General features: G+C 43.7%; 1 protein-coding gene and 1 long non-coding RNA gene across 2 annotated transcripts in view; one reads left to right on the top strand and one right to left on the bottom strand.

Moving 5' to 3' along the window:
* The window catches only part of LOC129838230 (fatty acyl-CoA reductase 1-like), an 87,777-nt gene that overhangs the window by 2,676 nt on the left and 69,976 nt on the right, over positions 1-15,125 (bottom strand). The window contains exons 4-11 of the mRNA XM_055905025.1: positions 11,319-11,498; positions 9,879-10,056; positions 7,008-7,052; positions 6,760-6,878; positions 6,397-6,464; positions 885-1,056; positions 501-630; positions 94-221 (exon numbers count right to left, since the gene is read on the bottom strand). Of these exons, the coding sequence (XP_055761000.1) occupies positions 94-221; positions 501-630; positions 885-1,056; positions 6,397-6,464; positions 6,760-6,878; positions 7,008-7,052; positions 9,879-10,056; positions 11,319-11,498 (1,020 nt within the window). The remainder of the gene's footprint in view (positions 1-93; positions 222-500; positions 631-884; positions 1,057-6,396; positions 6,465-6,759; positions 6,879-7,007; positions 7,053-9,878; positions 10,057-11,318; positions 11,499-15,125) is intronic.
* Positions 977-2,231, top strand: LOC129838231 (uncharacterized). Its single transcript, XR_008756838.1, has 2 exons — positions 977-1,460; positions 1,781-2,231. It is a non-coding gene; the product is annotated as an uncharacterized LOC129838231 (long non-coding RNA).

Here is a 15,125-nt window from a genome sequence, read left to right as displayed (position 1 = left end):
GAGGGAGGGAGTTGGAAGTACACACCATCATCACATCCTTCTTCAAAATAAGACCGGAGCAAACACAGTCAGCCCTGTAAGTAGTCTACTCACTTCCTGAGGTGTTGCCTGGCTGCAGGGATGTCGGACATGTCTTCATTCAGAACGTACTTCTTGGTGCCGATGCAGTAGTTCTCTATGTACTCCGGCCAGTTCAGCTGACGCACGTCAAAGTTGAATGTCTGGGAGAGAGAGTTAGGATGTTGATGTGCGGTAAGACATGGCTATTATGGTCACATTCAGGCGATTATGAAAACCTTTGGGATATCTATCATTTAACCTTCTGAAATGGAATGATGTAAGTATTCGTGACCTGTTGTCTTGAAATCAATAAAGCTGTATGTTTGAGCTGAAATGATGGCTTGGTGGCATTACTAGGTGAAAAACATACCATTGACTATATACATCAACATGCGGAGATACAGTGTGTGCATAGAGGATGGATGCTGAGTCTACTGTACCTTCCTGTCCTCAGGGCTGAGGTGGCTCATCAGCATGCTCATGTTCTCTGAGTTCCACTCCCAGTCCTGACTGCTGAAGTACTCCAGCAGACCGATGGCTTTGTGCAGCCGGTTGAAGATACGCATCATCCTACACAGAGAGAGAGGAATGGAGGATCTCAGTCCAAATGTACTGCATGTATATAACACAGTTGTAATGTTCGTTTCACTGAAGATCACTTGTATGCAGCAAACACTGATTTCCTCTTTATGATTACAGATCATTTGATCTATTTTTACATCACACTGTGTTGATTGGGTTGAAAACAAGTTGGTGGTTGAGTTTTCATAGACCGAACAATGGTCTAGTGACGATGCTGATTGTCAGGACATTAGTAATCTTACTGGGGTTTCTGTCCGGACAGTCTCAGGTAGAGGTCGTAGATGAGGGCAGGTAACTTGTGGCTGACCAGGATCCAATACTGGTTCATCAGGTAGTTGGAGGTGATGTTGGCGTTGGGCCTTCTGAAAGCCTGCTCCAGAGGGTTCCTCTTGAAGCTGGACATCACATGGTGCTCTGGGAGAGAATACAAAGGAGTTAAAAATGTGATGGAATCTGTGGCTTGGAGCTGACATCCCTATCTTACAGCTCTATTCTGTTGTGGCATTTTAAGGGGTGTAACGTTAGGGAAGTGCCTCTCACACTATATTAGAGAAATGGGATGTATCCAGGGGTGTGGTTTTCTGTTGCACTAATGACCTCATTCACAGCAGCTGCACACCTTCTCCACCTGGCTGCAATCAAGGCTGCTCAGACCAAGGTAAAACAGCTGGGGGAACTGCTAGTGAAAGAACCAGTGGGTGATACGGGTGTGAATTTGTTCCTGTGTGCTTTCTTTTGAAGACTCGTGACCCACCAGCCTCTATAAAGAAGTGAACAGCCTTACGAGGGTAGCTCTCCTGTGTAGGAGACTATCTGGGGTAAGCCCGAGGGTAGCTCTCTCCTGTGTAGGAGACTGTCTGGGGTAAGCCCGAGGGTAGCTCTCTCCTGTGTAGAAGACTATCTGGGGTAAGGCCGAGGGTAGCTCTCCTGTGTAGGAGACTATCTGGGGTAAGCCCGAGGGTAGCTCTCTCCTGTGTAGGAGACTGTCTGGGGTAAGGCCGAGGGTAGCTCTCCTGTGTAGGAGACTGTCTGGGGTAAGCCCGAGGGTAGATCTCTCCTGTTGAGCTGTAGTTTTGTCATTTTGAGGCTTTCCCCATTTAATTTATTCCCTCTAACTGTTTTAGTTCTTGTTTTCAAGTTGATCTCATCACTTTTGAGACCTCTCCACAAGATGAGAGCCAAGTGGAGGAAGAACCGTATGCGCGGGCTGAAGCGTAAAAGGTGGAAAATGAGGCAGAGGTCCAAGTAGACTGGGCCCATCCCCTACAGCTGTGATACCCCTCCAAGACCACTCTGGTGATTGAAGCCTGCGGTCCATGATGTGCCAACAGCTGAACTATGGTTGTCTGAAGCCAACCTCATTGCAATGGAGTAAAGGACAGATCCCGGACACCCAGCCCTCTACTATGCTAATGGCGGCTGGCCAGCAACGACTACTGGAGAATGACGAGGAAGACTAGAGAAATTATCTCCTATCGTTGAACTCTGGACTTTTACCACCTGCCCAGCATTTTATTTGTTGTGTAGACTTTTTTTATTCATCTTTGGTTTATTAACCACAAAATAAAGAACAATTGTTATTGGTTAAACCCTTGTCTATCTTATGTTGTAGTACCGCCCCTTCACCTTCCATTGTGCCCAGACATACATGTAAATCCGGGACACTCGTTAGTATGTTACATTCACATAAGAGTTATTTTTGCCTTACGTAAACTAACATCTAGCAACCCAAAGATTGTTTTAATCTCCACAGACAACTTCAGCATTTTAGCAACTACAATACTTAGCATGTTGGCTAACCTTAACCCCCACCATCTAGTTAGCATTAGTCATCTAGCTAATGTTAGCCACAACCAATTGGAATGTAATATATACCTTACAGTAACTGTGGTATTCTGGATGCAGTTAAACTCTACCCCGACTTTTTCATAAGGGATGTTTTGCAAATTCTTAACATGCTGTAAGAATTGCATGAGACCTCCACAAATGAATACATCTCATACTAAATGGAGTGTCTTGGATTTATGTACAAAATTCTCTGAGACCACGCACCACATGACCCTTCGAGGAATCAAAGCCACACTGTGCTCATTTTTTTATTAGTTCTAAGATATTAAGTTTAAGAACATCATTTTGGGAAGGGATCAAATATTTTTGGCCAGGATTCAACCTGATTTGTTGGCTATGTGCCATTGAAAGGGAGAACATGCTGTGTTTACTGTGAATGTGGGAACACTGCCTTTACAAAGTGCATAGCTGACAAAGGGTGATGTTATTGAATCCCGGCTACAGTGAATTTTCTCCAGCCCCACTAACGAGTTGAAAGATGGTTTTGGTGTTGAGAGTGGTGTTCCCGGCTAGGGAAAGGTAACACAAATATACATTTTTTGAAAAAGGTTAATATAATTGAGGAGCGGCGGTAAGGAGAGGGAACGTGGAGGGAAATGCTCTTGCAAGAAATGAGACGGTCAATTCACTTGCTCGTCATCAGGCAAATGACATTTACAGAGGAGGAATCACAAAATACAAAGTGATCAAAACTAATATAGCTACTTGTGCAATACATTCTACAGATAAAAGGAGGAGTAGAGTATCGTTTTAAATGTGTGCATGGTTATCTCCTTTGAGAAAACAGCTGATTCAAAGGGGTGTGGAAAATGTTTAAACATTCGGCGCTAGCAGCCATGAGGAAGCACATGATTATCCTTGGCGAGAGGAGGCTATCGAGGAGTGGATGACACTCCTCTGATAGCTTACTAACGAATTGACACTCTCCGTGGCCACTTGACCACGTATCACTGAGGAGAGGAGGACAGGCCGGAATTTTGTGCAATAGAGAATCTCCCAAAGAATCGATGAAGGAGCCCTGGAATGAGCCTTGGAATAGTGCTCAGGAGTTTTCCTCATTCAGGCTGGGATTCAATCCAAGGCTTGTTATAGAACAACGCACTAGACACCCGACAATGTACCATTTAACGGCACCATGAATTGATCCCAGGCCTCAATCTTATTCTGAGGGAAGCTCCCGTTTCTAGGGCAGAACTAATGTGATTGATTGGATGAAAACTCATGGGGGCAGAGCTTAGACTAACATGTCAGTGGGTGGAGTTTACAGATGAGAGTCAAATAAAATAAATGCTTTCAGGGAGGTAGGTTGGAGGTGGATGGAGGGCGTTGCCAGTTCGAATCCTGCCTGTGACTTGTTTTCCTTACCAAACATTTTTAACTGATTCAATTTCTAGTTTACTTTGACTGAACAGCATTAAATACTTGGAAAAACAAGGCTGCTGCTGGATAGGGACCAGAAGTTCACAGGTTCTAATCCTGCTGATGCCCTTTTTCAAAACAGGTTGAGAAGAGGAGAGTGGAGAGAAGGCGACCAAAACCAATTAAGATACCAGAATTTTGATAACATATCCAGCCAGCAAACCCCCAACTTCGCTAAGCAGCCCCATGGGCCCCCTAGACCCAGTTTGATTAGCTGGATTCTTAGCTCTTATGTGGTCCGGTAGATTAGTGCCCGCTATCCCAGGTTTATAACAGCGAGGCAGAGTGATGAGCCTTAATCCCGCTGCCAGCAATCCGATGGCAATTTCCCAGAGTGAAAGGAGCAGATTCACTAATCTGAGAGCATGGGGACCCTAGCTGTCGCCGCTACCGTGCTAATCTGAGCCTGACTGATACCCGGCCCGCATGCATCTTTTTCATCTCAGTGGTCTGCTGGGATGTACTGTAGATGATGGGCTGGGATGTACTGTAGATGATGGGCTGGGATGTACTGTAGATGATGGGCTGGGGTGTACTGTAGATGATGGGCTGGGATGTACTGTAGATGATGGGCTGGGATGTACTGTAGATGATGGGCTGGGATGTACTGTAGATGATGGGCTGGGATGTACTGTAGATAATGGGCTGGGATGTACTGTAGATGATGGGCTGGGATGTACTGTAGATGATGGGCTGGGATGTACTGTAGATGATGGGCTGGGATGTACTGTAGATGATGGGCTGGGATGTACTGTAGATGATGGGCTGGGATGTACTGTAGATGATGGGCTGGGATGTACTGTAGATGATGGGCTGGGATGTACTGTAGATGATGGGCCGGGATGTACTGTAGATGATGGGCCGGGATGTACTGTAGATGATGGGCCGGGATGTACTGTAGATGATGGGCCGGGATGTACTGTAGATGATGGGCCGGGATGTACTGTAGATGATGGGCCGGGATGTACTGTAGATGATGGGCCGGGATGTACTGTAGATGATGGGCCGGGATGTACTGTAGATGATGGGCCGGGATGTACTGTAGATGATGGGCCGGGATGTACTGTAGATGATGGGCCGGGATGTACTGTAGATGATGGGCCGGGATGTACTGTAGATGATGGGCCGGGATGTACTGTAGATGATGGGCCGGGATGTACTGTAGATGATGGGCCGGGATGTACTGTAGATGATGGGCCGGGATGTACTGTAGATGATGGGCCGGGATGTACTGTAGATGATGGGCTGGGATGTACTGTAGATGATGGGCTGGGATGTACTGTAGATGATGGGCTGGGATGTACTGTAGATGATGGGCTGGGATGTACTGTAGATGATGGGCTGGGATGTACTGTAGATGATGGGCCGGGATGTACTGTAGATGATGGGCTGGGATGTACTGTAGATGATGGGCCGGGAGGTGAGCTGCCACCACAACCAAAATGCTGGTGGGGTGATGATTTCACGATGACACTTTGCCTCTACTTGTTATTGTTTGGGCAACTGTGCTTTACTGCTGATGGGAGTTGTCATTTGGGCAGATCCACAGTGGTGAGGTCAAACAGATGTACACAGTGTGTGGGTTCAGATGTAATGTTCTACTAGCTGCCAGAAGGTGGCAGTAGACCCTCGCCACTGTCAAATCCCTGGGCATCTAATTATGACACAGATCATTTATCCACCTGCTTCTCACTGCTACACTATTCAAACTGATTTAGGAGAACCAGGACTGACAGACAACCCACAGTTTCATATCCCCGGTGGGAATGTATGATACATAGTTTCATAGTGACAACACCATCAACCAAATGGATCACTAGTCCCTTTAATAATGGTACTGTAATAATGTTTACATATCTTGCATTACTCATCTCATATGTATATACTGTATTTTACACATCTATTGCATCTTGCCGCTCTGTCATTGCTCATTCACATATTTATATGTATATATTCTTATTCCATTCCTTTACTTAGATTTGTGTGTAATAGGTAGTTGCTGTGGAATTGTTAGATTACATGTTAGATATTGCTGCACCGTTGGAACTAGAAGCACAAGCAATTCGCTACACTCGCAATAACATCTGTTAACCATGTGTATGTGACCAATAAAATTTGATTTGACCAAGATTTCAACTACTGAAGTACATTGATTTATGACGACGGAAGACATAGCGGCAGATGAGCAAGCACTGATGATGTCACTGTGACAGACAGAGACAGACAGACAGACAGACAGACAGACAGACAGACAGACAGACAGACAGACAGACAGAGACAGACAGACAGAGACAGACAGAGACAGACAGAGACAGACAGACAGACAGAGACAGACAGACAGAGACAGACAGACAGACAGAGACAGACAGACAGAGACAGACAGACAGAGACAGACAGACAGACAGACAGACAGACAGACAGACAGACAGACAGACAGACAGAGACAGACAGGCAGACAGGCAGACAGGCAGACAGGCAGACACCTACCGATCTCTCCCCAGTGGAAAGGGTTTGTGCCGCCCGTTGTGCAGTTGTAAACCAACGCTGTTTTGGGTCTGCAAGGGAGCAGAGAGATGAGGTCAGAAGGGTCAAGGGTTAAAGGGATCAAAGGGGAGGGTCCATGAGGACACAGCTATAAAATGAGCCCACAAACACAAAATCCCATCAGTTTAAAACACTGGGCTTCCTCATCAGTCAATGGTGTAGAGCTGGGGAGATGTGTTTGAACAAACTGGGCTACGGTAGGTTTACATGAGGTCTTTCTGCAGGTCAATATGGGGGTATCTGTTTATGTGGGTTAGACCATACAGTCATTGGTCAAACCATATTCCACCTGGGGGGAGAGTTAACCTGTGCACTGCCGTGTACCAGCCAGCGGCCAGGGTCAGGTTGATGACCACGTCCACGGGGATGAGGTCCGCCACCGCATCATTGTTGGCTCTCATGGTGCGCAGGATGCCCTTCCCCGCCTGATCAGACAGGACACAGGGTTACCAACACATCTCATCATCACCTGATCATCGTTTATACTAGTGGCATCAAAATGAGCAAACTTACTATCTGAAAAATACAACTAATAAGTAGATGCTGGTACTTACAGCGATGAAGACTCCGCTTGGTCCATTGAAGTTGTCAATCCAACCCTGAGACAGAAGAATAGGGAGGGAATAAGTTAGTGTAATGAGAGATTAGGGGCTCTTTTTAATCCGTTATTTAAATTGAAAGGCAATGTTCCAGCGTTAGCGGACACGGTAAATGCTGCAAATGTCTGCTGAATTGGAAATGACCTAAAAATATATATATTTCACAATCTGGAACGCTTCAGCGATGCAGACTGAATAGAGACGTATGTAACAGTTTAACTTTAGACCGTCCCCTCGCTCTGACCCGGGCACGAACCAGGGACCTTCTGCACACATCAACAACAGTCACCCACGAAGCATCGTTACCCATCGCTCCACAAAAGCCGCGGCCCTTGCAGAGCAAGGGGAACCACTACTTCTAGGTTTCAGAGCAAGTGACGTAACTGATTGAAACGCTATTAGCGCGTACCCGCTAACTAGCTAGCCATTTCATATCCGTTACACGTAGGTGAAAGAGAACCCTAAGTACCCCCCTTAAAGCTGGACTCCTTAGTTGCTACATTTATTGTTGAAGAATATAAGCCTCATGAGCTTAGTTCAACTGTCATACCCCATCAGAACCCAAAATACAAGCTTGTTTTACTTTCATGTTTGTAAACATAAACAAACACTGTATAACTTAAAAACATGGTTAAAACTATACATTTTATATCATGGATGGTTAGTGTTTGCATCCATAGCTCTGTCTATGAATTTGAGAGTGGTTACATTTCTCCAGGCCCATTTTTTTAATTTAACCAGGCAAGTCAGTTAAGAACAAATTCTTATTGACAATGACGGCCTAGGAATAGTGGGTTGTTCAGGGGCAGAACGACAGATTTTTACCTTGTCAGCTCAGGGATTCGATTTACCTTGTCAGCTCAGGGATTCGTTGGGCCAGTAACCGATACCTGCCTCAGCTTTTTACCAAAACACAGGCACGGTTTCCGCTTTGTTACCATTTCAATTGGGAATTCTAGCTTCAAGCAGCACTATAACATTGCTGCAACATCATCAAGTTACAAATAGCCTCCTAACAGCAACATCAATTAGATTGTTGTGTATCTGCTGAGTTAGCATTCCAGTGGTGTGCTAGGCTAGCTAGCTAGCTACCTATGTAGAGTGAGACTGAGATAGGGAGAGTAACAGTGTCCACATCAATTAGCCCTCCGGTAATACATTGGTAATAGACTGGGCTTATTTGTGTGGGTCTGGCTGTGGCTTGTCCCTACAGGGTAAGGCTACATGGTCTGGTGCAGACAGACAGACAGACAACAGTCAGTCAGTCAGACAAATAGGAGTCCTTATCACACCGTCTCAGAGACAATTTCTTTGACCCTCATTGAGGGATCGCCTGTGACAGTTTAACACTTAACCGAGTTCTGAGGACATGGGGATTGAAGTTCATCACACACACACACACACCCTCCTCCCGTCACTCCCACTGTCTCGAGCTGCCCGCGCAATAAACTGGTAACGCGTGATCTTTGGCTGTTTTGCCGCCAGGCCTGGATCCTGCACTGTTGAAACGTTACAGCCCCAGAAAACTAAATACAGCCCTGGGGCTATGTAGTCGTTTTCTGTGAATATACGTTGTGCTGTTTAAAAGTCTATCATGCTCTATTGAAAACTCTGAAAGTGTGAATTTTTTCGTCTTCTAGATTTTTGGTCTCTTTCTGTGTGAATTCATGGAGCCTCAGACGTTCAAATAATATTCCTGTAGGAAATAAAGTAAGCATGTCACTTGAATTTGCGGGGATGTAATATAATATTATAATCAGGAAAATGAAATGTTGAACACCATCCTACCATTGCTCCTCCAAAATTTTAAGCAGCAAAAAAGTCTCCATTTAACGCTTTAATATGTCCATCTGCCGCTATGCTAAGTGAGATTAAAATGCTTAACCCTGTGGAATCCTTACGCTAAGATGTTAGCCTACACTACAGCAGCCGGACAGATTAGAAAATAAAAAGCAGCTTACTCATGAAAGTAGCATCACCCTGCAGATCCAGAAGAGGACTGGCCACCCCTCGGAAGCTGGTTCCTAGCTAGCTTTCTTCCTAGGTTCCTGCCTTTCTAGGGGCAACAGCTGATGTCAAAAGACCTTTATAAAATACATCATATTGATTGACTGATTGATTGATTACTGCACCCACTGAACTCCCATGAACCTACAGTTGCTTTTCAGTGACCTTCTATCTAGTAGGAGACATTCAGAGGCTCTCCGGTTTCAGCACTGGCAGTACCTCTCCCTTTTCCCATCGCCCCTTCCTTGTCCCCTCACATCGCCTACCCAACTGTTGGGGTCAGGGATACTCCTCTTCGAGTCCTGGAATCCAGCCCAGCCGGACTTTCTGAACCATTAGACCTGTCCTGGTCCAACCCTAATACAACCTTTACTCACCATTACACACCCAATCCCCCTTTAAGTCTGACCGTACACAGGGGAGATATATTGACCAGTGTACTATTACAGTGATCGATCGCTAATTCCCATCCATTTGCCACCACAGCAGGACATGATGGTGTGAGAATTGACAGGATTCTGACTGAACCCTTTTACCATCACAGTGAAAGTGCTACATAGATTTTTATAAATTGTGATACATTTCCCAACAGGCAGGTGGCTGAGCCAATCACACTTCTTCTGATACACTTATCTTGCTGACCAGTCAATACACTGTTTAACGTCCACAGACTACATACAGAATGTGATCCATGTATCTATTGATCATCTATTGACTTTATTGCTGCCAGCTATCCAGTGCCAGAGTCCAGTAGAGTAATCAAGTCCCACAGAATGATGTATGTATATGATACTGTATCTCTATGGTGACGGTACTCACAGGGAAAGGCTCCTGCCAGCTGGCTCCCACTATGGAGGGTCTGATGATGCCGATGCTGAGCTTGCTGCTCTCCTTCTGGACCACGCACTCTGCCAGGGCTTTGGTGTAGGTGTAGGTGTTGGGGCGCTCCCCGATGAGGCGCGGCGTGATGTCACGGACGATGCTGTCCTCCATCCACCTGCAGTCACAGACAAGAGGACACTCACAATTAGACTCACATCACAATGGTACAGGACACATGCCAGGATTGAAGTAAACTTGGCATTTTGTGTAGATAGATGAAACGTCATTCACTCTAATAGCTGTCTGTGATGGTATTTATAATCAATCATTAGTTGGAAATTGCACAAGGTGGTGTGGACTTGACAGCACCCTTGGTTCGGTTCAATTACATTTCAATCAGTTCATTCAGGAGATGAATTGAAATTCAATGAATATACTGTCATTTATCTAACTAAGGGTCAAACTAAGATTATATCAGATCTGCGCTAGTCGACACCAGCATAGAGGTTGTTTAGAGGTTTAGAGGCATAGAGGTTGTTTAAAGGTTTAGAAACATAGAGCTTGTTTAGAGGTTTAGAGGCATAGAGGTTGTTTAGAGGTTTAGAGGCATAGAGGTTGTTTAGAGGTTTAGAGGCATAGAGGTTGTTTAAAGGTTTAGAAACATAGAGCTTGTTTAGAGGTTTAGAGGCATAGAGGTTGTTTAGAGGTTTAGAGGCATAGAGGTTGTTTAGAGGTTTAGAAACATAGAGCTTGTTTAGAGGTTTAGAGGCATAGAGGTTGTTTAGAGGTTTAGAAACATAGAGCGTGTTTAGAGGTTTAGAAACATAGAGGTTGTTTAGAGGTTTAGAGGCATAGAGGTTGTTTAGAGGTTCAGAGGCATAGAGCTTGTTTAGAGGTTTAGAGGCATAGAGGTTGTTTAAAGGTTTAGAAACATAGAGCTTGTTTAAAGGTTTAGAGGCATAGAGGTTGTTTAGAGGTTTAGAGGCATAGAGGTTGTTTAGAGGTTTAGAGGCATAGAGGTTGTTTAGAGGTTTAGAGGCATAGAGGTTGTTTTGGTGGTGTTGGAGGTGGAACTGCGTTAGAGCTGTCAAATCCACAAGCGGCTCCCGGCATTATACCTAAAGAAGACATTTTCTCGTTTTGAACTTCCAACGTGAGTGGAACGGGTATGGCTTCGTGACAATGATCACAAGAGCAGCTGCTCACCGATGTGACAGGTACAACGTAGTTCCACCTCCGACTGCGCCAAAACATCAGCTATGCCAGTTAATGCTTGATCTGATTGAATCCAGGCCTAAGTGCCATTTATCTTCACTGAGCATATTTTCAATGCATGACATTTGCAAATGAATTCACTTTCTGAATAGATGGAGTCGTAATAGCAGCAATCCCCCCACCCCCAACTCGGATGCAGAAAGTAGACTTCACACTACTCACTCCAGGGAGTCGATGAGCTTCTTGGGTTCTACAGGCGGTGGGTAGATGATCTCGTCGATGTGCCTGCGGTTGCAGTTGGCGTAGGCTGTGGAGATGTGGATGAAGGCCTGGAGGTGGTGCATCTGCTGGGCCAGATTCAGGAGCTGCTGCGTGGCCATCACATTCAGCTGCAGGGCGTGTCTGGGAAGAGAGGAGACACACACACACACACACACACACACACACACACACACACACACACACACACACACACACACACACACACACACACACACACACACACACAGCAGGACTAGGTAAGAGATCACTGTGCATAAGTACACTAAGAATCATAAGCACACTATGCATTCCCATAATATCATCACAAGGAGAGAAGTGAGACAGTGAGAGAGAGAGAGAGAGAGAGAGAGAGAGAGAGAGAGAGAGAGAGAGAGAGAGAGAGAGAGAGAGAGAGAGAGAGACAGTGAGAGAGAGAGAAAGAGAGAGAGAGAGAGAGAGATACAAGACAGAGGTCATGATCAGATGAGCTCCTGCATTTTTCAGCATTTTCTTTAAAAAATATAGATTTAGAGTTAGTTAACTTCTTGCGACTATAAGGGGTGCTGTTTCAAATTAGCATAATTGTCTCTACAGATGAAACGGCTTCCTACTCAATTCTTGATCGTACAATATGCATATTATTGTTATTATTGGATAGAAAACACTATCTAGTTTCTATAGCCGTTTGAATTATGTCTCTGAGTGGAACAGAACTCTTTCTACAGCGAAATCCATGACAGGTTTTGCGAAGGTCTGAGAGCGAAGCTCTGATCTCAGTTCAGTTTAAAGGGGTGTGTATATCCTATGGAACGACACGAACTGCACCCGCCTTCCCCTGGATGTCAGTAACCAATTAGAAGTGGAATGGGCCTCCTACGTAACTCTCAGAGGTTATAAAAGACCAAGGAGTGAGGTACGCCTTCTTTTCGACGTTGAACTTTACGCAGAGAGAGACCCCGGGATGCCATTTTCGAACGCTTAGTAAGAACTTTAGATATATCAGTCTGTAATTTAATTTGATATAGGTGTTAGAAACATCATAACGAAGCTATTTGAAACCGAGTTATATCAGATTATGCGAGTATATTGCTATTTTTCGGAATTTCCTCAGTATTGCGTACTGAGGATTTGGACACGTTAGCTAATGTTAGCAATTGTTAGCTATAGTTAGCTGCTATATCAGAAGTTGAATGCAACGTTTTACAACCAAGCAATGATTCTTTTGGACAAAAGTACCACTTGGCCAAGATTCCGATGGAAGCTCGTCGAAAAGTAAGAGCTATTTATGATGTTATTCCATTTTTATGTGGAAAAATGTAAACTCAATAACGGTAAATAGTGACGCCGTTATTGCGGCACTAGTCTGTCTGTAACGCACACTGTATGTCTAGTAACGTTAATTTTAAAAATCTAACTTAGCGGTTGCATTAATAACTAATGCATCTTTCATTTCATGGCCAACCTGTATTTTTTTTGTCAAGTTTATGAATAGTTTTCAATAAAAATTGTTGTATTATCATGATGCTGCCGGGCAGATTGCTTGAGTAGTTGGACAGTATTTCCATTGTGTAAGCACGATTTGTGCCGCTAAATATGCACATTTTCGATCAAACTGTATATGTATGTTGTAATGTGATGTTACAAGAGTGTCATCTGAAGAATTCTGAGAAGGTTAGTGAAAAAATTAATATATTTTGGCGATGTTTACGTTATCGCTCTCTTTGGCTAGAATCAATGCTCTGGTAACGTTTGCATATGTGGTATGCTAATATAACGATTTATTGTGTTTTCGCTGTAAGACACTTAGAAAATCTGAAATATTGTCTGTATTCACAGGATCTGTGTCTTTCGATTGGTGTATGCTGTGTATTTTTACGAAATGTTTGATGATTAGTAAGTAGGTAAACACGTTGCTCTATGTAGTTATTCTAGTCCATTTGTGACGGTGGGTGCAATTGTAACCTATGACATCTACCTGAAATATGCAAATTTTTCTAACAAAACCTATCCTATACCATAAATATGTTATCAGACTGTCATCTGAGGAGGTTTTTTCTTGGTTAGTGGCTATCAATATCTTAGTTTAGCCGAATTGGTGATAGCTACTGGTGTTGAGAGAAAATGGTGGACAAGAAAAATTGTGATTTTTGCTAACGTGTTTAGCTAATAGATTTACATATTGTGTCTTCCCTGTAAAACATTTTAAAAATCTGAAATGGTGGCTTTATTCACAGGATCTGTATCTTTCATTAGGTGTCTTGGACTTGTGATTTAATGATATTTAGATGCTACTATTTAATTGTGACGCTATGCTAGCGATGCTAATCAGTGTGGGGGGGGTGGGGGGTGATCCCGGACCCGGGGTAGGTGCTCGGTAGAGGTTAACCTGTTGAGGATGGGGGCGCTGTTGAGACTATTTATGCTAATTGGGTAATTTTTGAAACGGCTTCCCACAAAATCCTTGATCGTACAATATGCATATTATTATTATTATTGGATAGAAAACAGTCTATAGTTTCTATAGGAGTTGAAATTTTGTCTCTAAGTGGAACAGAGCCCATTCTACAGCAATTTCCCTGACATGGAGTCAGATTTCAGAAATGTTGGCCACTGTTCTGAAGTCAGTTAAAAGGGCACTGTTATTGCTATGACTATACAGACACTTCTTACGTCTTCCCCTGGATGCCTTTACGTGATGACGATTCCAATGGGGTCGATTGCGCGTTCACAGGCCCTACAAATTAAAAAACCCTGTAGCTAGCAAGTCTTTTCTTGGTGCGTAACGCGCGTGGAGGACACCGACCGCTCCTGTTCCAAGCGTTAGTTTAGCCTGTTATATTTCTCCGGTCATCTTTTCACTCGTTATAGGAGTTAAAAACATCATAAGGTAGTTAATTTAAAGCGTTTTATAGCCATTTATATCCGTTTAGTGCGATTTTGGGACATTTATTTTTGAAACGATGTGAATAGCTGGGCACGCTTTTCAGTTCATCCCGAACGCAGTTGGCATTTCCACATGGCAAGAGGACAGCTTTCCACCAAAAGACGATTACTCCCAAGAAAGGATCCTTTGCCCAAGATACTGATGGAAGAACAGCTCAAAGTAGGACATTTTTATTATGATAAATCGTGTTTCTGTCGAAACATTTTAGTGGCTTAGGACGCCATGTTTTTTGACGTAGCTTCGCTTGGCGCAAACTGTATTGAAAAGTAAGGATAAATTAAAAAATGTAATTCCGCAATTGTATTAAGAATTAAATTGTCTATCAATCCCTGTCCACCCATTTTTTTTTTAGTCACGTTTATGAGTATTTATGTATAAGAGTAGAACACTGTCTAAGTGGCGCAAGGACATATTCTGACCAGCTGAGCTACATTTCACATTGTCTAACCATGATTTTGGTGGCTAAATATAAACGTTTTCGATCAAACTCTATATGGAATGTGTAATATGATGTTACAGGAGTGTCATCTGAAGAATTCTGAGAAGGTTAGTGAAAAAATTAATATATTTTTGGCGATGTTGACGTTATCGCTCACTTTGGCTAGAATCAATGCTGGGCTGCTATGTGCTATGTGCTATGCTAATATAACGATTTATTGTGTTTTCGCTGTAAGACACTTAGAAAATCTGAAATATTGTCTGTATTCACAGGATCTGTGTCTTTCGATTCGTGTATGCTGTGTATTTTTACGAAATGTTTGATGATTAGTAAGTAGGTAAACACGTTGCTCTAAGTAGTTTTTCTATTCCATTTGTGACGGTGG

This window comes from Salvelinus fontinalis, chromosome 39 (assembly GCF_029448725.1).
Source record: "Salvelinus fontinalis isolate EN_2023a chromosome 39, ASM2944872v1, whole genome shotgun sequence".
Taxonomy (NCBI): domain Eukaryota; kingdom Metazoa; phylum Chordata; class Actinopteri; order Salmoniformes; family Salmonidae; genus Salvelinus; species Salvelinus fontinalis.
Note: the sequence above shows the minus strand (reverse complement) of the source record. Positions and strands in the feature narration are given on the sequence as shown.